The sequence below is a fragment of the Carlito syrichta genome, unplaced genomic scaffold (assembly GCF_000164805.1).
Source record: "Carlito syrichta isolate Samal-C Ts95f unplaced genomic scaffold, Tarsius_syrichta-2.0.1 Scaffold314366, whole genome shotgun sequence".
In the NCBI taxonomy this organism is placed as follows: domain Eukaryota; kingdom Metazoa; phylum Chordata; class Mammalia; order Primates; family Tarsiidae; genus Carlito; species Carlito syrichta.
The window spans coordinates 255198-281067 of NW_007258462.1; the positions used below are offsets into that span (position 1 = coordinate 255198).

A 25870-nucleotide genomic window follows, 5' to 3' on the forward strand; every position below is an offset into this window, starting at 1 on the left:
TGGCCGGGAGCGGCCACTGCACTCCAGTCTGGGCAACGGAGTGAAACTCCAACTCAAAAACAACAACAACATCAAAAAGGAATCATGAGTTTATATCCATACCTTTGATTTCATCCAATACCAGAGAGTTCAATCTAGTTGTCTCCCTATCCAGAAATTAGTATACCTCAGTACCCCAATTCTGAGAAACTTAGCAGCCTATAATTCTCAATTCATTTATATATCTGACCGATTACACTAAATGCAATCAATGTCCATATTAGTTTCTTGAAGTACTGTAACAAAATACCACAGATCGAGTGGATTAAAACAAACATTTTCTTTCTCTCTCAGACATTCAACAAGAGTTTCTCTGGCCTGAAATCAAGGTGTCCGCACTCTGTCCAGAGGCTCCGGGAGAGAGTCTCCTGCCTCGTCCAACATCTCCTGGCTACTGGCACTCCTTCTCGGATAGCTGCATCATGCCACTCTCTCCCTCCGCCCTCCCTTCTCCTTTTCTGTGTGTGTCTCATCTTCATTCAAGTCGTTTAGAAGAACACTTATAATAGTATTTGGATCCACCAAGATGAATGACCCCCTCATCACAAGATCCTTAACTTAATCCCATCTGTAAAGACTCTTTCCCCAAATAAAGGAACATTTATAAGGCTCTGAGCATTTGGACCCTGATCGCTCTGGGGCCATCAGTCAGTCCACTACAATCTCCTATCACTGACAGGGCAGGCCACCATGACCCCCACGTCATTTGGCAGACTGCTCCCCCAGAGATGCTCTTCTCACTTCCCTAAACTCTAATACCCCATGCCAGGCCACCTATCTACAAAGAAGTCTTTCCTCAATCTGCTGAGGCTTCAACTCCCTAGATGAGGCCACCCTCCTCTTTCTACTCAGCTCTGACGTCGCAGACCATCTTGTCCCTGTGGACAGCCAGTCTATTCACTCCACACGTGTGATGATACCCTATACCTGGGCATCCTTCCACAAGGATATCCTCTCCAACATGCTTAGGTTCTGAACCACATCACCCCAGTGCACAGATACCCACCTGCCTTACCTGGTTGGGGCTCCCACAACCCTGCACACAACTACCTTCATGCATCTACCTCGGGTTCCAACATCTTATTCCAGGCCCTGCTACCACGAGCATATTCTCCTCACCATGCCTGGGCTTCCCCTCTCCATTCCTCCCTCTTCTCCCTGTGTTCAGGCTCCAAACTCTGCACTAGACACATCCTCCTCCCCTCACTTAGGATCCTGACACACAGTACCAGGTTGCTCCCACGTGGTCCCCCTCTTGGCCTTGCTGAGGCCCAGACACCCCAAGCTCAGAGGCCTGCCTGTGCAAAGACCTTTCTCACCTCAATTGGGAAGTAGTGAATCCAGTTGTGGCAACACCTGAAGGCATTTTGCTCCAAAGCCCTGCTCTAGGCCCATCTCTTCACAGGTATCCTGTTCATTCCTCTACCATGCTACACAGACACTTCCATACCCCACTTTAACGGCCCGTTCCAGGCCACACCCTGCTACAAAGAAATCCCTTACTGATGGGGCAAGAGCACGTCAAGCCACCCGTGCTCCCTCATGGACACCATCCTCCTCAAATCAGGCTCCACAGTCCTGCTCTAGGGCACATGCTCATCTTGCTCAGTCCCACCTCATGGCTTTAGGAGGAAATTTTTTCAATAGAGGAAAAGAAGAGCAAAAACTCGATCTTAGTTTTGTTACCACTTAACAGGAATCAAGTGCTTCCCTTTATAATACTTTTATCTTTCACTGATACAGTTTCCTTTGGTGTATTTTCTTTCTGATAACTGAGAAGGCTTAATTTTATATCTACAACTTTATTACTATCTCTAAAGTCCTATTTCTTCAGACAGGTATTTATTCATCTTTTAACCCACAATAAACAATGATAATGTTAAAGACCACCTTCTACTTCCCCTTCACCGCTGCTGTAATTTGAAGATGGCTGGTACCTGCCACAAGTCAAGTGAAACTTAAATTGTCAATGGAGCATGTTGGGAGATGTGGCCTAGTGGGGGGCGTCTGGGTCAGAGGGGCAGATCTCTGAAACAGATTAACATCTTCTTGCAGCAGTGAACTCGCAAATGAGTTCTTACTCTTCAGACGGGATTAGTTCCCGTGACAGGATCCTGTTGTAAAAGGAGGCTTCTCCTCACATATGGTCCCTCCTTACCAAATGCCTGCTTTAACCTGCTTTACTATGTTCTAACTCAGCATGTGTCCCTCACCAGAAGCCAATACCATGAATCTTGAACTTCCTAACCCGCAGAACTGTGAGCTAAATAAGCCCTTTTGCAAATAAAGTATCATCTCAGGTATTCTGCTATAGCAACACAAAACGGACTGTGACAAGCACCAAACTTGAAAACTCTTCTCTTTCTCCATCATCATTGGTTACCTTTGTAGACTGAAATACATCTGTAATACATTTATCAACTCTAACCAGTATCTTCAGATCTCTTCAATATAAAAGAAATCAGTCTCTCCCTTCATTTCTTGACTTCTGTTAGTAACTTCTGTGTCATCTAGGTTCTTGACACTTATGTATAGTAAAATCAACCTCCACTGCTGTTTTAACTGTTACTTCATCGAAACAGAAAACTCACTGCCTGTCATTCAGCCACAGCTATTCCAGCCATGTCTCAGGAAGCTAAACTTCATTAATTTCAGTCTTTCTCCGCTGGGAAAAATATTCCAAGTTAAGGCTATTTTAAAAATATTTGTTACAAGGCATGGTGCCTCCTGCCTGTAATGCCAGCACTTAGGGAGGTGGAGGTGAGAGGATTGCCAAGCCCAGGGGCTCGAGACCAGCTTGAGCAACATGGTGAGGCCTTGTATTTACAATACATAAAAAATTAGTCGGGCACGATGGCACATGCCTATAGCTCCAGCTACTTCCGTCTTAGGTGGAGGATCACCCTAATCCAGCAAGTTGAAGCTGTGGTGGCCGTACGTGTGCCACTGCACTCCAGCCTGGGCCACAAAGTGAGACTCCTACTCAAAAAAAAAAAAAAAAAATTGTCTGCATGTGAGAGCCAGCTGGGATGGGTCACAGTTCTTTATCTGGTCATTAAACATTTGTTCCACTACTTCCTGTGTTGATATGAACAACGGCAAAGTTGAAATAATTGTTGGTTTCGATCTTAATTTACTAAGCTATATCTTACTATTAATCACTTTTTATCGGTTTCCCCTGGAACACATTTCACCCTTTCAATTACACCCATGGACTTAATTCTGGTTTCCTCGTTCTAGAAACGTGTCAGGTCTAAACACCTTTTTCTGTTCCATTATATGGGTTACGTCTTAAAGGACACCGATTACAAGTGCAGTGAGTCTTCTTTGGTGACGACTTCCTTTGCTCACTTCCGTCTTGCTCAGTTTTTCCTGGAGCCCTGACCGCCAAGCCCTTTGCGCCTCCTGGCAAGGCCGAAGATGCTCCGGCCGGGTCTCGGGCAGGCCTTCACGCTCAGGGCTTTTCTCTTCTGTCTGCTGGAGCTCTGCCTGCTCGCTTTCGCTCCTCTTCTGCTCCTCGTGGTTTCCTCCTTCACGCCAAGTAGTGCTGCCTTCTGCTCTCATTCTACGGAGGGCTTCACGCTTCAACAAACGATCTGAACTTTTGTAGAAACATGTCTCTGGCTACCGGCCTTTTGTTTTTCTTGGTTTTTGCTCATTTTCTGGGGATATTTGTGTGCGAACACTGTGCAGTTCCTTTTTGATTATGACATCACTGAAAGAGGGCTTCCTGAAACAGTTTTCTGGGGGACGTGCTAGAACAGTGCTCTAGACTAGCAGGAGGCCTCGCTGATGGGCAGCGAAGCTACCTATGATGTGTTCTGCGCCTGTCTTCTTTCACTGATGAAGATTCCCAGGTACTAGACGACTAACACATCTGCAGCATTTCCTCTATGTGGCAACAGAAACAAAGGGAGCACATTTGCATGTTTTCTGCTAAAGTCTCATCTCCTTTGCCTCCCCCCAAAGTATTCATCACATAGGTCAGTCTGAGGACCCACACTTGTGATTGTTCCAAAATAACCCGATTCTGTCTTTCAAGTTATACCAACTACTTTGGAGAACACTGCCCTTTGCGGGTCTTACTTTCATTTACACCAGGAAAATCTAGGTATTCGCTCTTTTTTTTTGAGTTGGAGTCTCACTTGGTCACCCACACTGGAGTGCAGGAGCCACTCCTGGCCACTGGAGCCCCGACCTGCTGGGCTCCAGCGATCCTTCTGCCTCAGCCTTCTGAGTAGCCGGAATTACAGGCATGCGGTACCATGCACGGCTGACTTTTTGATTTATTGTAGAGATGAGGTCTCACCAAGTTACCCAGGCAGGTCTTGAACCCGCGGGCTCAGGAAATCCACTCACATCAGCCTTCCAAAGCGTGAGATTACAGGCTGAGCCACCGAGCCCGGCTTAGGTATCCATTCTTAATGTTCTCACTCTCCTGAGTCCCACTCCTGCCCGTATATTGGGCAGCCCTTTTATTTTTTTTTTTTTTGAGTTGGAGTCTCACTGTCGCCCAGGCTGGAGTGCAGTGGCATGCTCCTGGACACTGCAGCCTTGACCTGCTGGGCTGAGGCAATCCTTCTGTATCAGCTTTCCAAGTAGCCGGAGTTACAGATGCACACTACCACACTCAGTTAATTTTTTTATTTTAGAGACAAGGTCTCATCATGTTGCCCAGGCTGGTCTTGAACCTGCAGACTCAGATAATCCTCTCGCCTCCGCCTCCCAAAGTGCAGGATTATAGGCTTGAGCCACCACACCTGGCCAGCTCTTCTAGTTTGATATGGGTTATAAGTGTTTACTATTTTTTTTTTTAACACTGGAAGAATTCTTTTTCTCATATTACTTAGAGTTTTCAGTTGGTTTTAGAGAGTATACAATTCAATGTGTTTTTTTTTTATATATTCAGAGTTGTGAAGTCATCACCAAAATAAAATGTAGAACATTTTCATCACCCCAGGAACATTTACATTTCAGCAATCACTCTCCTACCTTCTCTCACACTATTCCTAAACCCAGTCATAAGCGACCACTGATCTACTTTCTATCTCTATGAACCTGCTGATTCTAAACATTTTATATAAATCATACAATATGTGTAGCATAATGTTTTAAAGGTGCTTCAGTACTTCATTTCTTTTTATTGTCAAATAGTATTCCACTGCATAGATATATACCATCTTATTTATCCATTTATCCACTAATGGACATTTGGGCTACTTTTACCTTTAGACTATTATGAATAATGCTATCATCAGCATTAATGTATGACTCTTTGTGTGGATGTATGTCTTCATTTCTTTTGGCTATATAGCTAGGATTGGAATTGCGGGGTGTTTGATAATTTCATGTTTAACATTTGAGACATGACCAGACTGTTTTCCAAATGGGCTGCAGCATTTCCCATTTCAACCAGCAGTGTATGAAGGTTACAGCTTCTCCACATCCTTACCAACACTTATTATCATCTGTCTTTTTTATACAAGCCATCTAATGAGTGGATTGCGATATCCTTTCAGTTTGATTTGCATTTCTCTGATAGCTCATAATGTTGCATATCTTTTTGTACTTACTGGCCATTTGCATACCTTATTTGGAGAAATGTCTGTTCAGATGCCTTGCCAATTTTTCATTGTTATTTTTCTTAAATGACATGTAAGATTAACGCTGTCTTAAGAGTTTTATGGTTTCAGTTCTTATATTTAAGGCATTGATGCATTTCTAATTGACTTTTACATATGAGCTGCAGGGGAGGTAAGTGTCCAACTTTATTTTATTTTTTGAGTGAAGAGTCTCACTGTGAGCAGTGGCACACTCACAGTCACCGCAGCCTCCACTTGCTGGGCTCCGGTGATCCTTCTGCCTCAGCCTTCCAACTAACTGGAACTACAGGCACATGCTACCACGCCCGGCTAGTTTTTTACTTTATTGTAGAGATGAGTTCTCACCAACTTGCCTGGGCTGGTCTTGAACATGCGGGCTCAGGCAATCTACTCACCTCGGTCTCCCAAAGTGCTAGGATTATAGGCATGAGCTACAATGACCAACCCAACTTTATTCTTCTGCATGTGAATATCCAGTTGTCTCAGGACCTTTTTGAACGTTTCCTTCTCCAGTAAATTGCCTTAATGTCCTTGTCAAACAGCATTAATATGAGAGTTCATTTCCTGACTCTAAATCCTTTTCTAGTCCACTGATCAAAATCTATGTTTATCCAGTACCACACTGTCTTGATTGCTGTAGCTCTGTGTAAGTTTTGAATCAGAAGTATTGCTGCTTCAACTCTGTTTTTATTTTGAGCATCCACTACTACTGCTGAGAAGTACAGCAACATTCTTCTGTCTTGATTCTGTGTGTGTGGCTATTATTGTTTCTTTCAAATCTCTTAGGATCTTCTGTTTGTTGACACTATTCTGAACTTTCATAATGATATGCCATGATATAGGTCAATTTTTATCCCAGTTGTGTTGGGCAGCTTTTTATTGGCCTTCAACCTAGGTACTTGTATGGCTTGATTACAGAAAATTTTCTTAAAGATTCTTTTTTGTTGTTGTTATTTTATTTTCTAAGCTCTATTTCTGGAATAACTTTTGTTAGTTTATGCTTTCTCCCATCTATTTGTTCTTATTACACAGCAGACCTTTATTCTTTTTTCTCCTTATTTTTCATCTTCTCACTTTCAGCTCTACTTTAAGATTTCTGCAACTTTGTCTTCTAAACTTATTTACTTTTCTCATTTCTTCTCTCATATTTTCAATCTCAAAGAACATATTCACCTTTTTTCCCTTTGTATACCATCTTACTGTTGTCAAATACATGTGACTTTTCTCATTTCTTTTAAGAAATTTTGTTTGCTTGCCTACTTTGTTCTCTTTCTTTCAGGTTAGAGATTTCCACCCTCAACGATATACTCTGATTTGAAACTGGAGCACAAAAAAACCCCACTGAGAGCTCTGTGAGGTCGGGCACAGTGGTTCAAGCCTGTAATCCCAGAACTTTGGGAGGCCGAAGTGAGCAGATTGCCTGAGCCCAGGAGTTCGAGAACAGCTTGGGCAACTTGGCGAGACCTCATCTCTACACTACATCAAAAAACCAGCTGGGCATAATAGCACATACCTATAGTTCTGGCTACTTGGAAGGCTGAGGCAGAAGGATTGCCTAAGCCCAGCAGGTCAATGGGGTGGCCATAAGTGTGCTAGTGGACTCCTGCTTGGGCGAAGCAAGACTCCAACTCAAAAAAAAAAAAGCTCTGTGAACAAGGTCCACCTTTCAGGCAAGACATTTTTATCAGAACTGCTGACAGTGTGTTGAGATTATGCTGCTGTTTTTCTCTGCTTCTTGGGCTTGTCAGATTTCCCCAAGAACAATCTTCTAAACTCTTAAGTGGAGTGCATGAACCTGACTGCACTGTTCTGAAGACTGAGGTGAGGACAGGGAGAAGAAAGTAGGTCACAATATTAAGAATCTAAACTTTCTTACTTAACTCTTGCAGAATGCGTAGTCTTCAGCTGGGTCTCCTGTCCCCTCAGTTCAGGGATCCCTCTGTTCTTACGCCAAAGAATAAACTTAGTATTCTGAGGTTAGAAATGGCACCCAGCAAAACGGAGGTGGGGGGAGGAATCTCTGCTTCTGAAGAGATTTTCAACCAGTTCTCTTAATTCTCATGCCCATTTCCAGAGATATTTGGTAAACTAGTAACGGAGTCTTTCAGGGGATCCACAGTATACACTGGGTTGCCTTTGACTTCCTCTATCAGTGGCTAAGGATTCAGTTACTTGGAGACAGCTAAGACAATGACCTTCTATCTTCCAACTTCTAAAATTTTGATGCTGTTGTCTCCTGTCTTGTTCCTATTTGTCAATTTTGCCTATTTTTTAAAAATCACTTCTTCATTGTTTCACTGAGGTTTCAGAAGGTAAATTCATATCTTCAACCCGCCACCTTTAATCAGATACCTTTTCATTTATTTTTAAAAGACAAGTCCTCTTCAAACTGTGTGTGTCAAATTTGAAAATATACTTCCAAAATTATCTACCAATTTCAGGCAACATCAATTTAAATAAAATTATTATTTCCATTAGCAGCTGTTAAAGATGCTCAGAATCTACAGGGTAAACCAGACCTAACGAATGACTCACAGACCATGGGAGAGAAATACATTTTGACAAGTAAAACCAGAAAAGTCCCACTGGAGTTTATTTGAACATCATTTTAATGGATGAGCTACAATTCCATGACATATAAAAAGAACTATAAAATACTAGACAACATGAACAGAGAGAAAAAAAAAGAGCCACATCTGCTTCACTGGATCCTCTTTCTCCTTTGTTCCTTCCACAAAGACATAATCCAAGGTTCTGAATCCAGCAACCCCTGAGCAAATGCATCCACTTCTTCAATTTCAATAAGCACTTAATATAAAATTGAATCCAAAACATGGCTTTTCTATCCATTTTTCTAGGTCAAATTTTACTAGTAGACAGTTCCACTACAAAAATCACCTTCCAAATCTCATCTTAAGCATCTTCATTAAGATTATTTCCAATCATTGAGTAAACCCACCAGATCAAGTCTGATTTTTGCTATTTTTTCCCTTCTTGTCACTGCTTCTAACTCATACTAATTATATAACTTTTCGATAAGATGTTAACATGAATGTTCAGCAATTCCAAGGTTTACACAGTCTTTCTGTCACTAGCTGGAGTTTGTAATAATTATCAGAAGGCAAAATAAGCAACCAGAGAACAAAACTAATCTACACTATTATTTTCCCATTATTCTTCTTAGAATACACATTAGGAAGGCATTAACTTTTTTATTATAAATTTGTATGGCTTTATGATGAAGGGATAATTACAAAGTTAACTCACACCACCTAAAAGAGTTTGCCTGAAGACTGCAGATACAGAGCAGAACAGCTCACAATAGTCAGATATGGCAAAAAGAAACATCGGATGCCAATTATCTACTAGATTCTTGCTTTGCATCATTAATATCTTGTTGATAAAAAAAAAAAAACAGGCTGAGCTCGGTGGCTCAGCCTGTAATTCCAGCACAAGGTTAACAATTAGGAAATACTAATTTAAAAAAATATAGCTGAGCTCAGTGGCTCAGCTTGTAATGCTGCACCTTGGGAGGCTGAGGTAAGTGGATTGCCTGAGCCCATGGGTTCGAGACCCGCCTGGGCAACTTGGTGAGACCTCATCTCTACAACAAATCAAAAAATTAGCCGGGTGTGGTAGTGTGCACCTGTAGTTCCAGCTACTTGGAAGGCTGAGGAGGAAGGATGTCTGGAGCCCAGCAGGTCGAGGATGCAGTGGCCGGAAACGGCCACCGCACTCCAGGCTGGGAGACAGAGTGAGACTGCAACTCAAAAAAAAAAAATTATAAAAAAAAATATCATCTCTACAAGACTGGCAAAGTAGTTAAGAAAAAAAAAAAGAATATAAATATCATCTCATTTTATTGAGTTCAAGAATAATCAAAATTGCTGCACACTATCTAAAATGTTAAACCAATTATAAATTTTACAACAAAAGTACACTTTCTTTAAAATTTTAGTGCATATTTCATAAATAAAATCTCAGTGTCGATAACATATCCAGCACAACAGAGAAACACAAATAAGAAGACAGTGCCTGAGCTAAAAGCACTCAAAATTTCATAGAAAGGCAAATAGGTCAACAATCACATTTCAGGGTTTTTTGTTTTTTGGTTTTTTGTGAGTTGGAGTCTCACTCTGTCGCCCAGACTGGAGTGCAGTAGCCGCTCCCGGCCACCGCAGCCTCAACCTGCTGGGCTCCAGCAATTCTTCTGCCTCAGCCTTCCAAGTAGCCAGAATTAAAGGCATGCACTACCACGCCCAGCTGAGTTTTTGATTTATTGTAGAGATGAGGTCTGGCCAAGTTCCCCAGGCGGGTCTCGAACCCGCGGGCTCAGGCAATCCACTTACCTCAGTCTCCCAAAGGCGCAGGATTACAGGCTGAGCCACCGAGCCCGGCTTTGTAATTTTTTAATGTTATACTAGAGGCATGTATGAGTCCATGAGATCACAGAGGGAACAGCTAGGCCTGCATGGTGGAGTCAGAGTTGATTGCAATGGAGGTCATGGTCTCTCACTGCTGATAATCACAGCATTAACATAAGACAGGGTACACAATCAGTGTCTAAAACAGTAAGATACAGGAAATGACTGAGTTCTACGGTACTGTTTTTCAGACTAGAATAAACTTAAAGAAAAAGGAGCCTAAACGCTCTAAGTCTGGAGTAAACACTCCAACGTCCCGGCAAGACAACTTAAATGAAATTTTAGAACAAACCAAATACTGTACATTTTGTATGGGAAAGAAGCAAAAAAGAGCAGGAGAAAAAGGAACAATTACCTCCTTTTGTAGTATCGTTCTGGGCCTGGATGCCATGATGCAATGAATTATGAATGGCAGAAAGAAGATCTGCTGCTTGCACCATCAATTTTTGAGCTTCTGCAACAGCACTGGTCTAGCAAATAAATCACCAAAAACATTCTTACATATTCTTTCACTGCAAGATATACATTAAATAGGAAAATTCTATAAACAATAATGAAATTAAATGCTTGCTGTAATGACACTGGTTTTCACAAACTATGCACTTAATACAGGATATGTCAAGATCCTGTTAGGATAGAAATTGTCTTTTGTTTTGTTTTTTTACTCACATCTATATGTTGTAGGATCCTTTTAGAAACAACAGGAATTATTTCTGGTTTAGTTTTTAAATCTGTTTTTTTACAGTAAAAACCAGAGACACAGTCAACTGGAAAAAGAAAATAATTCCAACAATTCTACTATGTCATTCATCAAGGTAGAGAAAAAAATACAGGAAAAAACAGAATTACAGAAGTTAGATCAATGGTACAGACTGGACCTCTACTCACCACTTTTGAACTATTCAAAAATTCATCTGTAATTGAATTCATGCAAAAATTTAAAGGTAAGGGAGCAAAGGTATTTACCATCTAGAGCTTGCCTTTGGTTCTATACAAATTCAACAGTTAATTATGTAACAGAAGGAAAGAATAGGTCTAACTAAAGTTCTCATTTTTACTTTCTCGTTTTCAATTCACAAAATACGAGAATCCACAAGCAATTTCAGCTTCTACTATTGTACTGACTAATAAGTAATAAAATATAAAATTCATTCAACTTCAAGAAAATAATCAGGGTTACTCTGGTGCATATTTCAGATGACTACTTCAAGGGAAAAGTCTCAGAACTACTCCAGTAAGATATTCCATCCAAAAACCACAAAAATAGACAAATTATAGTACATGCCCTTACCTCTTTTTTAGTAAAGGCTATAAGCACTGTCAGTAACACACGAGTAAATTTCACTCTGCTGAATACTGCTAAGCACTGTTGGTGCTAAAAAACAAGAAAGGGCTAGATGTTAGAAGACATAAAAGGAATCTCATTTTAAAATATATTATCTTAAATCCTAAAACTCAATGCTAATAACTTACTACATTACACACTCCTTCACTTACAGGTTTTTCTATGCCTGAAAAACGAGCTGCAAAAAACAAAACAAAGCCTGTTCTTTTGAAACAGAAATAAAAGTTTCTATATCAACAGGACTGATATTTTTTAAGTCAAAAGTTATACTACTATCTCAAAAAATCAACTGAATTAGCATTTTAAAAAGAACTAATCATAAAGTGCTTTAAGCAGTCAGAAATGTAGAGTCTCAACAAATGTTCAGAAACTTTTGATACTGTAGAAGTTCTTGAGTTTTGCCAAGCTTTGATGCATCATCTGTAAAAGATCATTTTCTCTTCCTACCTCATAGGAATATCGAAGAGTTTTGAAATCATGTATTTGAAAGAGCTGTATTATCATTCTATCAAAATAAATACAAGGGAAATAAAATCCCTTGCAATGTCTAATTTTTAAAGAAATACCTTAAAAAGGGCTTCCATAAATTATAACGCAGTTCATAAAACTACAACATTAAGAGGTAGACTTCTCTGATATTATCTACCAGAAAATAAGTTCAATTACTTCTAGTTCAACTTCTGGATCTCTTTCTTCTCCTTGTCGACTTCGAGTACTCTAAAATTTTTAAAAAAGGTGAATTAAAACAAACACAAACCTGGAAAAGTATTAAATTACAAAATACAATGTCAAGCACTAAATTAATTTACTAAGCATATACAACTATCAATTTTCAGGAAAAATACTTGGAGAAAAAACAGCTGTGTCCAGTACTTATTTTCCTCTTACTAATGTTATATACAGAAAATTCTTGTTGACATGAAGTTACAAAATTCATGCAAAAGAATTGAAACAACGAAATATTGTTTTGAAACTGCAAAAGCAAAATGAAATATTGTATTGAAACTGCAAAAGCAAAACAATGAAATAACATAAGCCAAGAACATATTTACACAGTACATTTTCCTTTAAAAGGCTCTATTGATTGAATATTAATCGAAACTCTTGATGCTCTCAAAATTAACAGAAAAACAGTAACCTCTACAAAAATCACAACATAAAGACACAAAGTCAAGTGATCAACACTGATCTGTTTTACACTAAAACACAAAACATCTTAATACAAATGTTAAGGCTGACAATTTTACTTGACCAAACCAAGGCAGTACCACAGGAGGATCTGGTAAAAGAAAATGAGGGTTCTAATCATGGTTCTGCCACTTATAAGCATGTGCCCTGAAGTAAGACTCAGACACAGGTTCATTTAACTCCTTTAAACTATATTTCCCTGATCTAAAAGTGGGGCACTGTGTGCATTTAATTGCCTAATTTTCTGAATAATTGTAAAAATGAAAAAAGAGAAAAATGTTAAGTTTCTCAGACAGCATACTATTATACAAGTGTTAAAAAAAACAGCAATAATGTAACTTTTACTTTTTTCCCTTTTCACAGTATGAAAAATAGCAAATCATTAAGGTCACACAGCTGAAGGATGCTTTCAATCTTTGGGATACTACCATTTACTATGCTCATCAATTGTGTTCCAGACACTGTATCAGCTATTAAAGATACAAACATGACACTTTAGTTGCCTCCTTAGCGCAGTAGGCAGCGGTCAGTCTCACAAATGTGACATTTCTTACCTTTAAGGAACTTAAAACTCTAGTGGGAGAAAAATCTTATTCCTAAAATAGCATACAAAAAAATCTAAAACATTAGCAAAAAACTGAAAGAATTGAGAAGGTTAAACCTTCAGTACACTCAGCTCTCCGTATCTGCAGGTCAGATCCTCCCAACTGCTAATCAAAAATATTCACAAAGCAAAAAATAAAAAAATAGAAAATACAACAATAAAAAATAACACACATTTTAAAAATATAGTTTAACAGCTATTCACATTGCATTTACATTGTATGAGGTATTATAAATAATCTATAAGTAATCTAGAGATGATTTAAAGTGTACAGGAGGATGTGAATAGGTTAAATGCAAATATGATGGCACTTTATAGAAGAGCCTAAGTAGACTTGAAAGTTGGTATTTGTGGGGGTCCAGGAATCAATGCTCCAAGGATACTGAGATGACTGTACTTGAAAATGACATGAATTTAACAGAACCTCCTCTAGTAGTCTTCAAATTCATTACAAAAAAGGTAAAGCATATAGATGGGTGGTTCTACATATACTAGCTGCTTATAATTACCTAAAACTAACCTGACATTTAGAAGAGTAGCAAAACCTACACCAAAGAAGAAAAGAAGCATACATACCTTAACTCTTCTTTGCATGTCATCCTCCACATCTTTTAGCATGCCTAGAAAGGCAAAAACAGTAAGTTTAAAAAGAAAACAAATCAAAATGTAAATCTTGTGACTTATCTTTATAAATGATTTTACCTGTAACTCGAAGATCTGTCACACTGTTAGCCATTTTAAATCCATAAGTCATTGACTGAAAATCTTCCTGTTCAAAAAGGGAATAATTAAGCTCGTGAATAGTAGCAAAAACTTTGCTTATAGTTCTCTTACAAAATTACTATTCAAGAAGAACATAGAAATGTAATGTCATCCTACTTGCCTAAATACTGTTATAATACATCCAAACTTTCCTTATATGCATGCACTTAAAACACCATCTTCAAATGCTCTCTGTCCTTAATTTCAAATGTTAGTCCTCAGGTTATTTATTTATTTATTTTTGAACCTTTTATCATTATGTAGTGTGCTTTTGCATCTGGCAATTGAAATATATCCACATTTAGTATGTTCACTTGCAAAGTAAGGGTAATGCTTATAAAAATATCACAAACTAATCATTCCCACTCACAAAGTATTTGCACATTCACAGGTGAGCAATAAACATATCATAATTACCATTTAATGATAGGGTTGCAAGATTTAGACAAGACTTACTTCAAAATTGTTAAATCCCTGCTCACACACTGTTAAGCCCTCAAAAACAGAACTACTCAAAGTGACAGCAAAACCATGTTCTACTACAACCCATTGTAAGAAACAAAAACTTACACATGGACATTCATCACCAAAATCATTTTTAAAATTTCACTGCTGTGTCATTAACAAATTAAGTGGCTTGCTGGACTCACTTTGAAGAAAATAAATGTAACCCCTTGAACTCAGAGACATCTTGCAGATCACCTACCAGCATCTCGAATGCTCTTTTTTTACAAGACGACAGTGGAAAATCTAATCACTTCATATTAAATAATATACCATTGGAATCAATTATTTTATTCTAATGATAATCAGCTTATAATGAACTTTTGGACACTAAAGAACGTTTTATGACAAACAAAATCAAAATTTTATATCTTATATTTTCTAACATGTAGTAATGATCTGTCTTTAACTTCAATTCTCTTTTAAAGCTAAAGTAACTTGCTTATCTATCTTTCCAAGTTATACCATATGATAGAAAAGGTATACCCACAGCTGCCTTTCTTACACAAATGCTCTTCACCGCTACCTTTAGTGTCAACACTACTGTGAAAGCAGTTAACACATTCTCTTTCCATATAATGTGCTACCTGATTTCTTTTTACATATATCTCAGTATATATTCTTTACTTGCTTTTTCGCACAATTTGAAAGAAAAACTTCAAGGAAACATCCATTTTTGAAAATATCTACGTTGATTTAAGTTTGTCCTATATAATCACCAGCACTCTCTCTCTCTGTCTCCTGAGAGAGGATATCCAAGTGGTTTGCCAGATTTATGATGTCCTCTCAGAGGGGACATCCAAGTGCAAAGGGTTAATATCATCTGGTTGCTTCTATTAAGTCATAAGTACCATTAAAGAAATGTTTCTGCTTATCGTAATTCTTACAAAAATATAGCTAGAAGTCTAAAATAAGTCTAAAATAATGGAATAATAGGCAGTTACAGAAGGGGCCAGAACTATAGCAAAACTTCTGGATTCTTGACAAAAACAACAAGCATCACATTCATGTGAGGTACTGTGTCTCACAAACAGTAAGAAGAAGAAGAAAAAGAAATGCAATGCCCCTGCCCTTGAAGAACCAGGGTATTACATGATTCATATGATTAAGTCTCTAAAAAAAATCATTATGTTACAGAGCTATAAGCCCATCCTCTAGATGAAGTTTATGCTATATATCTACTTTGACATCAAATACGATTCTCAAATTTTCTTTCTTCAAAAGGAACTCGATCCCCACTTTCTTCGCACTTGCCTTATTACCAAATGGCACTGCCATCTATCTACAGTTGCTCAGGCTGAAAACTTGGGCCTCGGCTTCTCGCTTTCCCACATTCAGAAAAAACTCCATCACAAAACCCTGCAGGCTCTATCTTCAACTTCTAGTCTAACCGCCTCTCACCCTTCACAGCGACCTCTAGCTTAAGTTACCACCATCTCTCACTTCTGTACCCACCTCCAGAGAAGTCCTCCACCTAGCATACCTGTCCCTGCTGTAATTTATTCACCACAAAAAGGCAGAGGGACAGTTTTAACCCTTCGCATTCAGATGTCCCCTCTGAGATCTAGGAAACCACTCAGATGTCCCTTTTCAGAGGACATAAAGAGATTGCTGATGATTATACAGGACAAACTTGTGCCAGTGCAGACTTCTCAAAAATATATATTCCTTGAAGTTTTCCAATCAAAAACAATGAAAAACCTATACACCATTTAAAATGTGTCAAGCTTCTGATCAATCAGTTGAGAAGAGGTTTTCAGGAATCATGAGTGTGCCCTTTCACATTGAATTCGAACAACAGACTGCATAATAAATAACATATTATTAATGTGGAAGGAAGAAAATGAAACTGCATTGTCTGCTCAAATAGAAAAACACCAAGTGGAAGACAGCAGACAAATTACTGTTGCACAACACGTATCAATGAACCAGCAATGCTGTTTCACATATTACCACACATCAGAAAAAGGTAAGAAATAACATTTTGATTTTTTTGTCATAAGTTCCTTGATGTCCAAAATTCTCTTATAAGCCAAATAGCCTTACAATAAAATAACTGGTCCCAATGCTATACTATTTAATATGAAGTAATTAGTTTTCCACTATTTTGTAAAAAAAATAAAATAAAATAAAATAAAAGGGTGGCCTGAGTAGCTGGTAGGTGATCCGCAAGGTGTCTCCAAGTGCAAAAGGCTAAAGTATGCATTTTCCCATGCACATACTGTCATCATGCTCGTGGCTACATATTCAATTTCAGTAATAAATTATTCATAACTTATTTCAACCATAACCCTAAAGGTGACATTTTGGTTGATGTCAATTGTTCATTACTAAAAACTCTGATTTGGGCATACGTGGTGTGACAATTAACTTCACAAACTTGTCACCTTGCACTTACATAGGTAGCACTGTACAAACAACTTGGTAAGGTTTGGTAACCTTGGTATATCTGTCTCACAGCTGTGTTCGACATGTGACAGTGTCTTGCTGAGTGGTGTTCATTATTGTTGCTGCATGTTTTTGTGTTCCATCGTGACAATGTCAGAGCTTGAATTAGAGCAATGAACAAACATTAAATTTCTTGTTGACCAGGCTTAGTGCTCAGCCCGTGATTCCAGCACTTTAGGAGGCCAAGGTGAGTGGACTGCCTGAGGCCACAGGTTCGAGACCAGTCCAGGCAACTTGGCGAGACCTCATCTCTAAAATAAATACAAAATTAGCTGGGTGTGGTAGCACGCACCTGTAGTACTAGCTACTTGGAAGGCTGAAATGGAAGGATTGCCAGAGCCCAGCAGGTCGACGCCAGAGTGGCCATTAGGGTGGACCTGCACTCTAGCCTGGATGACGGAGTGAGACTCCAACTCAAAAAAAAAAAAATTTTTTTTCTTGTTAAACTTGGCAAGACTGAAAGTGAAATCAGGGACATGTTAGTCCAAGTTTATGGGAATAATGCCATAATGAAAACAGCAGGCCGGGCTTGGTGGCTGAGCCTGTAATCTCAGCACTTTGGGAGGCCAAGGCTTGTGGATTGCCTGAGCCCACGGGTTCGAGACCAGACCAGGCAACTTGGCAAGACCTTGTCTTTATAATAAATTTTTTAAAAAATTAGCTGGGCATGGTAGCACATACCTGTAGTTCCACCTACTTGAAAGGTTGAGGCAGAAGATCGCCTGAGCCAAGCAGGGCAAGGCTGGGGTGGCCTTGAGTGTGCCACGGCACTCCAGCCTGGGCAGCAGAGTAAGATTCCAACTCAAAACAAACAAAAAAAACCAGCAGTGTACAAATGGATTAAATGTTTTTCTGAAGGGAGAGAAAGTGTTACGGATGAAGAAAAGTCAGGACAGCCAGTAACAAGTTGAAATGACAAAAACATTTTTCACAGAATTGGCGTGTCAAAATCATCAAATGACTATGAGAGGCACAACAGACAAAATAAACATTGATAGAGAAAGTTAAAAAAATTTTGACTAAGGTACCTGCATAACAAAGATTTATATACCTAACCCTGAATTGCACCCCACATCTTTAAAGTAAAAATAAAAAAAAAAAAGAAAGAAAAAAAATCTTGGTATGTGAAAGGTGTGTGCAAAAATTGTCCCAAAGGAGCTCTTGTATCAAGACAACACACCAGCTCACACAGCACTGTCTGTGAAGGAGTTTTTAGCCAGTAAACAAATGACCATATTGGAATAGCCTCCCTATCCACCTGATCTGGTCTCCAATGCCTTTTTTCTTTACCTGAAGATAACGGAAATATTGAAAGGAAGACATTTTGATGTCATGTAGGATATCAAGGGTAATATAACGTCAGTTCTGATGACCATTCCAGAAAGAGTTCCAAAATTGCTTTGACAGGTAGACAAGGCACTGACATTGGTGCATAGCTTCCTAAGGGGAGTACTTCAAAGGTTACTGTAGTGATATTCAGCAATGAGACATGCAGCACTTTTACCAGGATGAGTTTGCGAACTTAATTGTCACACCTTGTATATAGTGTCCACATTTCTAATTATTTATTATAGGTTGATTCTAGAAGTGAAATAACTAGTCTAAATGGTATTAATATGTTCAAGACTCTCTCATGAGTAAAAACTAAAATGTCCACTTACTGAATCCCTGCCACTGAAAATTATCATTTTTAAATTGTATAGATGAAAATTAACCTACTCATTTTAATTTGTAATTCCTAAATTATACTGAAGCTAAATTTTTAAAATGTTATGACTACTTGATAACCTTCCTTCATGAATGAGCAATGTATTTTATTGCCCATTTATTCATTTGGGCCTCGGTGTTATGGTTTATTTGAATGTGATCATAAGACTAAAATGAATTATCTTTACAGTCTTTATGTTTCTTAAACTTTTCCTATCACTTTTGTACTCATTAGGCCTTTCCTTTAGGATTTCTGCCATTTCTTTGTATGACATTCAGCCAGAATAGAAATAGAAATTCAGTTATTCTATTATTTTAAAAACTTAGTTTATTTAAAAACAAAGCAATGTAGACACACAATAAAATTTCCAACAGTATGTACAGATATATACCCCAATTCTCAGTATCTATTATCCTATTGTGTATGAAGATTTAATCATCTAATCTCTTTTTTTTTGAGTCAGAATTTCACTCTTTCAGCAAGGCTAGCATAGTGGTGAACTCATGGCTACTGCAGCCTTGACTTGCTGGGTTCAGGCAATCCCCTCCATCTTAGCCTTCCAGGTAGCTGAAACTAAAGGTATGTGCCACCATGCCCAGCTAATTTTTTTATTTATTGAAGAGACGAGGTCTCACCAAGTTGCCCAGGCTGGTCTCAAACCCTTGGGCTCTGGCAATTCTCTCACCTCCGCCTCCCTAAGTGCCGGAATTATAGGCGTGAGCCACTGTGCCCAGCACCCAAATCTTAAAAAAGAAAACAAAAATGGTAGCAAGCTACACATGCTTTTCTACACCTTACTTTTCTCACTTTGGAGACTTAGTCTTTTCTGTACACATAAATCTACCTTCTTTTTAAAGGAAGCACAATACTTGATTGTATAAATGTAGCATCTTTTAACTAGTCTCCGACTGATGGATACTGAGGTAGTTTCTTGACCTTAGTTATGCAGTAAATGTCTTCATACACAGGTCTTCGTGTACAAGCACAAATATAATTGTAGGATAAAATGCTAGAAGTGAAACCACTGCATCAAGACATGTTGTTCTAAATAATAATAGATATTATCATATACTGATCTTTTTTAAAGTAGTAAGAATCTACAATCCCATCATAAAATTATGAGTCGTGCTTACAGAAAGATGCTGAGTGTTGACTGATAAATGTGGGATAAAAACTAGAGTCAGAAAATCTTCATTCGGCAACCATCACAGTAAACATTAGTCCAAGCTAGCAACAACAATGCATGCTCAGGGTAAGGGGAGAGACGAGTGAGCATGATATTTTTATGATCTTAAAGTGTACCCCAAGACTGCTTAAATACACAGGGAAAAGTAGTAGCCACGTGGTAATCAGACAACATCTTGATGGAGTAATCAAAATAATAAAACCACTGAGGGACATGTGATATCCTGAGAAACACACACTACACACTTATGTATTCCAGTTAATACTGCATAACCTAAATCTAATGATGAGGAAAGAACAGACAAACCCCTAAGTGAGGCAAAGTCTATTAAAAAATGGAAAGCAGGGCCGGGTGCAGTGGCTCATGCCTATAATTCCGCACTATGAGAGGCTGAGGTGAGAGGACTGCCTGGGCCCATAGGTTCAAGACCAGTCTACCAGCCTGGGCAACTTGGTGAGACCTCATCTCTACATTAAGTCAAAAAATTAGCCGGGTGTAGTGGCGTGTGCCTGTAGTTCCAGCTACTTGGAAAGGTGAGGCAGAAGGATCACCTGAACCCAGCAGGTCGAGGCTGTGGTGGTCAGAAGCATGCCACTGCACTCCAGTCTGGGTGACAGAGTGAGACTCCAACTCAAAAAAAAAAAAAAATTGGAAAGCAGGAGGTCTGTGTTCTCAAAAATATCAACGTCACTGGAGACAAAAGCTAAAGACCTGTTGTAGACTAAAGGATACTAAAGAAATATATAACTAAATACAGGACAGGATTCTAGATTGGATCCTGTATTATAGGGGGGAAAAATGCTAAGAAGAATTGGGTCAGTTGACAGAAATAGAATGTGAATAGTGCACTGTCATTATAGATATATGAAGGTTGGTAATTGTGTTGTGGTTCTGTAGGAAAGTACCCTCTTTCTTAGGACAGCCACACTCAGGTATCAGGGAAAAGAATGTCATTCATAATGGAGAGCAACTTGCTCTCTAATAGTTCAGGGAAAAAATACACATGTGCATATGTGAGAGAGACAGAGCAACTGAAAAAGCAAATGGGAAATATGTCAACAGCAGCTGACTCTGCATAAGGAATATATGATGTTCTTTGTGTTGTTACTGTAACTGCTCTATTAATTTGACATTAGTCCAAATAAAAAGTTTTGAAAAAAGATTAAAAAGAAACAGTGATTGTCCATTCATACACACACACAGTATCTGAGTGCCTATTTTCACAACCTCATCAACCTGATATAAAAAAACTTCTAATCAGCCGGGCTCGGTGGCTCTGCCTGTAATCCTGTGCTTTGGGAGGCTGAAGTGAGTGGATTGTCTGAGCCCGCGGGTTCAAGACCTGCCTGGGCAACTTGTCGAGACCTCATCTCTACAATAAATCAAAAAATTAGCCGGGTGTGGTAGCGCATGCCTGTAGTTCCAGCTACTTGGAAGGCTGAGGCGGAAGGATTGCCGGAGCCCAGCAGGTCGAGGCTGCGGTGGCCGGGAGCAGCCACAGCACTCGAGTCTGGGTGACAGAGTGAGACACCAACGCAAAAACAAAAAACAAAAAACAAAAAAACCTTCTAATCTTTGCCAACTACAAGTAAAAAATGGTAGCTGTTTAATTTGCAGTTCTCTTAAGGTTAAGCATCTTTTCTTATGTTTAACGGCCATTTTATTTTCTGTGAACTATCTTCCTTTGGTTTTTGGATAACTTTTTTTATACTTAATATATTTCACCTATCTGGAATGTATTTTATGTGAAATGTTGATAACTTTCAAGAGTGCAAATCAATTGTCTCAGCACTGTCATTAAATTAATCCTTTCTCTGCCCACAGACTTTGAAGTCCTTTTAGATGTAATTTAGAAGAATTTAGAATGATCTGCATTTCTCTTCTCACTCAAATTTATCTTTTTAAAATTTTATTCAAATGGATAAACTTTCCAAGACATCCACATCAATACAAATATGTAAATAACCAATGACTGTAAAAGAGTATATGCTATTTCATAAACAACTCACAAGTCATAAATTCAAACATGTACAATCATATTGAGTATTTAATTATCCTCACATACATAATATATTTAGAAAAGTTGTACATACTATCCGCTAAACCACTGCTGAAGCCTAAGATATTTATTTTGGATCAGTGAAAGCATTCAAAAGAAACCTATCAGTTTCAACAAACGGAAGAATTTTACAAAAATAATTATTAATCAATAATCTCAAACGCTATCACATTTTCTCTTATAATTATCAGCATCTGAAATCTTATTTTTTATGATATAAGAAAAAAAATCTATGTCTAAAACTCACAAAAATTCCTGGGGTGAGGTGCCTAGGACAAACTGGAGGAAAATGCTTACACACTAAAATATTTGTTTTGCTTAGCTTCCTCTTATCCAAAGACAGAAAATATAGCCTTTGTGTGTTATAATTGATAAAAGAGTTGAGGGCAAAGGCTGTCTCTTCCATTTTCTCTGGGAATTCTTGCAATATCCAGAACATTATGTACTCTTGCATGAGATGGATACTCAATGAACAGTACTGACAGAAAAAACATATGCTAAGACAAAAGTCCTTTCTTGGAGAGAAGTGAATTACTTTAGCCAATATATCTGCAAACAGTAATAGCATCACTTTTAAAAATTGTTTTTAACTATACATTTGGACAAAAATAGGTGTCATACAATCATTTAAATACATCACAGTGAAAAAAAGGGTCAAATAAACTTCAGAAGTTCTTATATTACAAAATCTTACCTCTTCAAAAACAGCAGCTTTATTTACTTTTTCCCTTGCAATGTCACAAATTTTCAAGATTCCCAGAGCAAAAGCCTTCATGGCAGGATCTTCTATAAAGTCTGGATTATGAATGTAAAGGCACGTAAATACTGTCTGTGCCAAGGAATGGCCTTCTAACCATGTTATCTATAACAAAATAAAAGAGTATACATATTTAAGGAGATATACAGAGTCTGCAAAGTCTAAAGTGATCCCAATGTCAGAGTGTCACACACCCAAGTAAGTGTAAGATTAGTCACAAGATGTAAAAGACAAGCAAAAAGGTCAAAAAAGACAAGTTAGAATTCACTTTCATGGACTAAAGTTTTTTAAAAATCATATACATAAATGATTTGCTATCTATAGAAAGCATTCTCATACATAAGTTTGCGACATACTGGAAATTAATGAAACAGAAGGCCTCTATAATTATGTAGCATCCAAAAGCAATCGATTCCAGTATAGTCAGTAAAAATCCATAAACTGGGAAATACACAATTTTAGAACTAACCAGGTCCTTAGTCACTTACTCAACGTTTCTTTTCTAACCTCACCACCACTAATCCAGCCAACAGCATCATATCTCACTTAGATCACTGCAAGAAACTAGACAGGTTTTCCTGCCTTCCAGCTCTTATTTAATACCCCCAACCAGAGAGATCTTTCTAAAACACTAAGATAATAATTCTACACTTTTTTTTTTGAGTCAGAGTCTTACTCTGTCACCCAGGTTGGTATTACAGGTGTAAGGCACCACACCCTGCAGTACACTATTTTGTTAAGTAACTAGTATATGCATGACACCACGTGCTAGAGATTGGGAATACCAAAAATAGCCAAAATTGGGTAATCATTATGTCCCAAGTATTATGCTAGGTATTTTCATCTATCTTATCTTGTTTTTCCTAACACTTTGAGAAAGGTGGTATGTTTTTCCTTTTACATGTGAAGAATCAGAGTAATAGACTTTAAATAATTTGTCCAAGTTTACAGAGTTGCATTTTATACTAAAGCTCAAAAATTCTACCATGGAGCAAGATACGTTACTGCATTTTGAAATAAGGAATGCAAAAAACATTATAGTGAAGTGTATTTAGTATAGTGAAGTTTATTTAGTATAACTAGGACAGAAGAAAGACCTTGCAGGCTAAACACCATCTGCTTGTAAAACCTACATTTTTAAACACATTCCCAAGAGTCTCATAGACTAGTTCCTCAAATTTGGCAAAAATCTTCCCTGTTTAGCCTTCCCTTCTTTTCCACCACTCTCCACCAGTCCCACACTCCTCCCACTTGGCTCCCTGCCAGATTTCAGCCATAAGCTGCCGTTCACGACTTTCCAAAATGAGCATTTTCAAATTGCCAATGTCTATCCAATATGCCCATTTCTGCCTATGAAACTATCAATCTCCCTGACATACACCTACCATTTTTCAGTATCTCATAGCAGTGTCACTTCCTTTCTACAGGCTTTCTTACCCTTCCAGACCCTTTCCTACCTCTTCCTATCTGTCCCAAAAGCATCATTATACAAGAATTTACATACTGTCAGAATTGTTTCTTTACTTGTCTGTCCCCAGCAATCCTCTGACTCCCTTCCCCACCCTATTAGGACTGCAAACTGCTTAAAGGTAATAAAGACATTTTTGAAGAGTCGGGCTCGGTGGCTCAGCCTGTAATCCCACGCCTTTGGGAGGCTGAGGTGAGTGAATTGCCTGAGCCCGCAGGTTCGAGACCCGCCTGGGCAGGCGAGACCTCATCTCTACAATTAAAAGAAAAAAAAAAATTAGCTGGGCGTGGTAGCATGAGCCTGTAGTTCTAGCTACTTGGAAGGCTGAGGCGGAAGGATCGCCGGAGTCCAGCAGGTCGAGGCTGCGGTGGCCAGGAGCGGCCACTGCACTCCAGTCTCGGCGACAGTGAGACTCCAAATCAAAAAAAAAAAAAAAGATATTTTTGAGGGAAAGAGACAGCTTTGAAGGACAAAGGATCAAGATTAGGATTCTGGGTAGGCACCTTCCTAGTGATTTAACTGCAGGCAAGTAAGATACTACAGATATCTACTAAAGCTGATGTAAAACCTTAAGTGGAAATTACACATGTAAAACACCCAATAAAACTACGCTATATACGCAGTGGCAATCAACCAATAAATGATGAACAAATTTTATATATTTCTAAGGATGATGACAACATCAACTTAAAAAGAATGGAATGGTTGGTCACTGGGGGAGGGGGAAGCAGTACAAATGAGAACTTTTACACAATTAAACAATACTATCTAGGGAAGACATCTATCCAGCATATACAAATCACTAAACAACATTCTTCACAGTAGACAATGGCCAGTTTTCTACAATTTATCCCAGATTAGAAAAAACTCTCCAAAGCTATTTAAAAGCTCCCTTTGTTTCAATTCCATGCTTATCCACGGAAACTTCTAATTACAGATTTATTTCCTGGGTAACTTGAGAACAATGAGGATATTATGGATAATGGCTATAATATTATCTTCACTGAAAAGAAAATATCCCTTCATCCAGAAAAGGAGAACATAAGATCACATACGAGGGGAGACCCAAAAAACCCAGAATTTATAAAAAATTGTGTATCCATTCCTACATGTTTAAATATCAGCAGTCCCCTTCAAAGTACTCTCCGTTTGAGGCAATACGCCTATGGAGACGCTTTTTCCACTACTCAAAACAGTTTTTGAACTTGTCGATTTTGACACCTTCAGTGCTTCTGCCACTTTTTGTTTCACATCCTTCGCGTTGGCAAAACATTCCCCTTTGAGGACTTTTTCCATCCAGGGAACCAAAAGCATCACCCAAGGCAAGATCAGGTGAAGATGGAAGGACAGGGCATGGAGCTCATACCATTTTTGGCCAGAAACTGCTGAACGCTCAGCGCAGGACGAGCAGGTGCGTTCGTAAATCACCCCTCATGAAACGGGCAAACATACGTAAAAAAATCTCAAAAAAAAAAACTCACTGAAGCCAAGCGAAGCCTCCCAGAAAGCTAGCTGGCACACTAATGCCGATGGGTTCCTGGAACACTTAGCGAGTGAGGCAAGTCTGTATTACAAGGGGCCCGCCCACCAAAAAATAATTCCAGGTTTTTTTGGGTCCCCCTGGTAGATGAAAAGAAATGCTGTTTCCTGGGGCACAACCTGGCCTTCTAATCTTTTCTCCTTTTTTTTTGAGTTGGAATCTCACTCTGTCACCGAAGTTGGAGTGCAGGGGCATGATCACAGTTCACTGCAGCCTCGATCTTGTGGGCTCCGGC

The 25870-nt window shown here is 38.7% G+C and overlaps 1 protein-coding gene across 2 annotated transcripts in view; it reads right to left on the minus strand.

Annotated features, from left to right (window-relative positions):
* NAA35 (N(alpha)-acetyltransferase 35, NatC auxiliary subunit) overlaps positions 1-25870 on the minus strand; it is a 95477-nt gene that overhangs the window by 49671 nt on the left and 19936 nt on the right. For both annotated transcript variants that reach the window (XM_008071554.2, XM_008071555.2), the window contains 6 exons: positions 22565-22732; positions 13906-13972; positions 13780-13823; positions 12078-12128; positions 11358-11441; positions 10422-10536 (listed from right to left, as the gene is read on the minus strand). In XM_008071554.2, coding sequence (XP_008069745.1) covers positions 10422-10536; positions 11358-11441; positions 12078-12128; positions 13780-13823; positions 13906-13972; positions 22565-22732 — 529 coding nt within the window. The remainder of the gene's footprint in view (positions 1-10421; positions 10537-11357; positions 11442-12077; positions 12129-13779; positions 13824-13905; positions 13973-22564; positions 22733-25870) is intronic.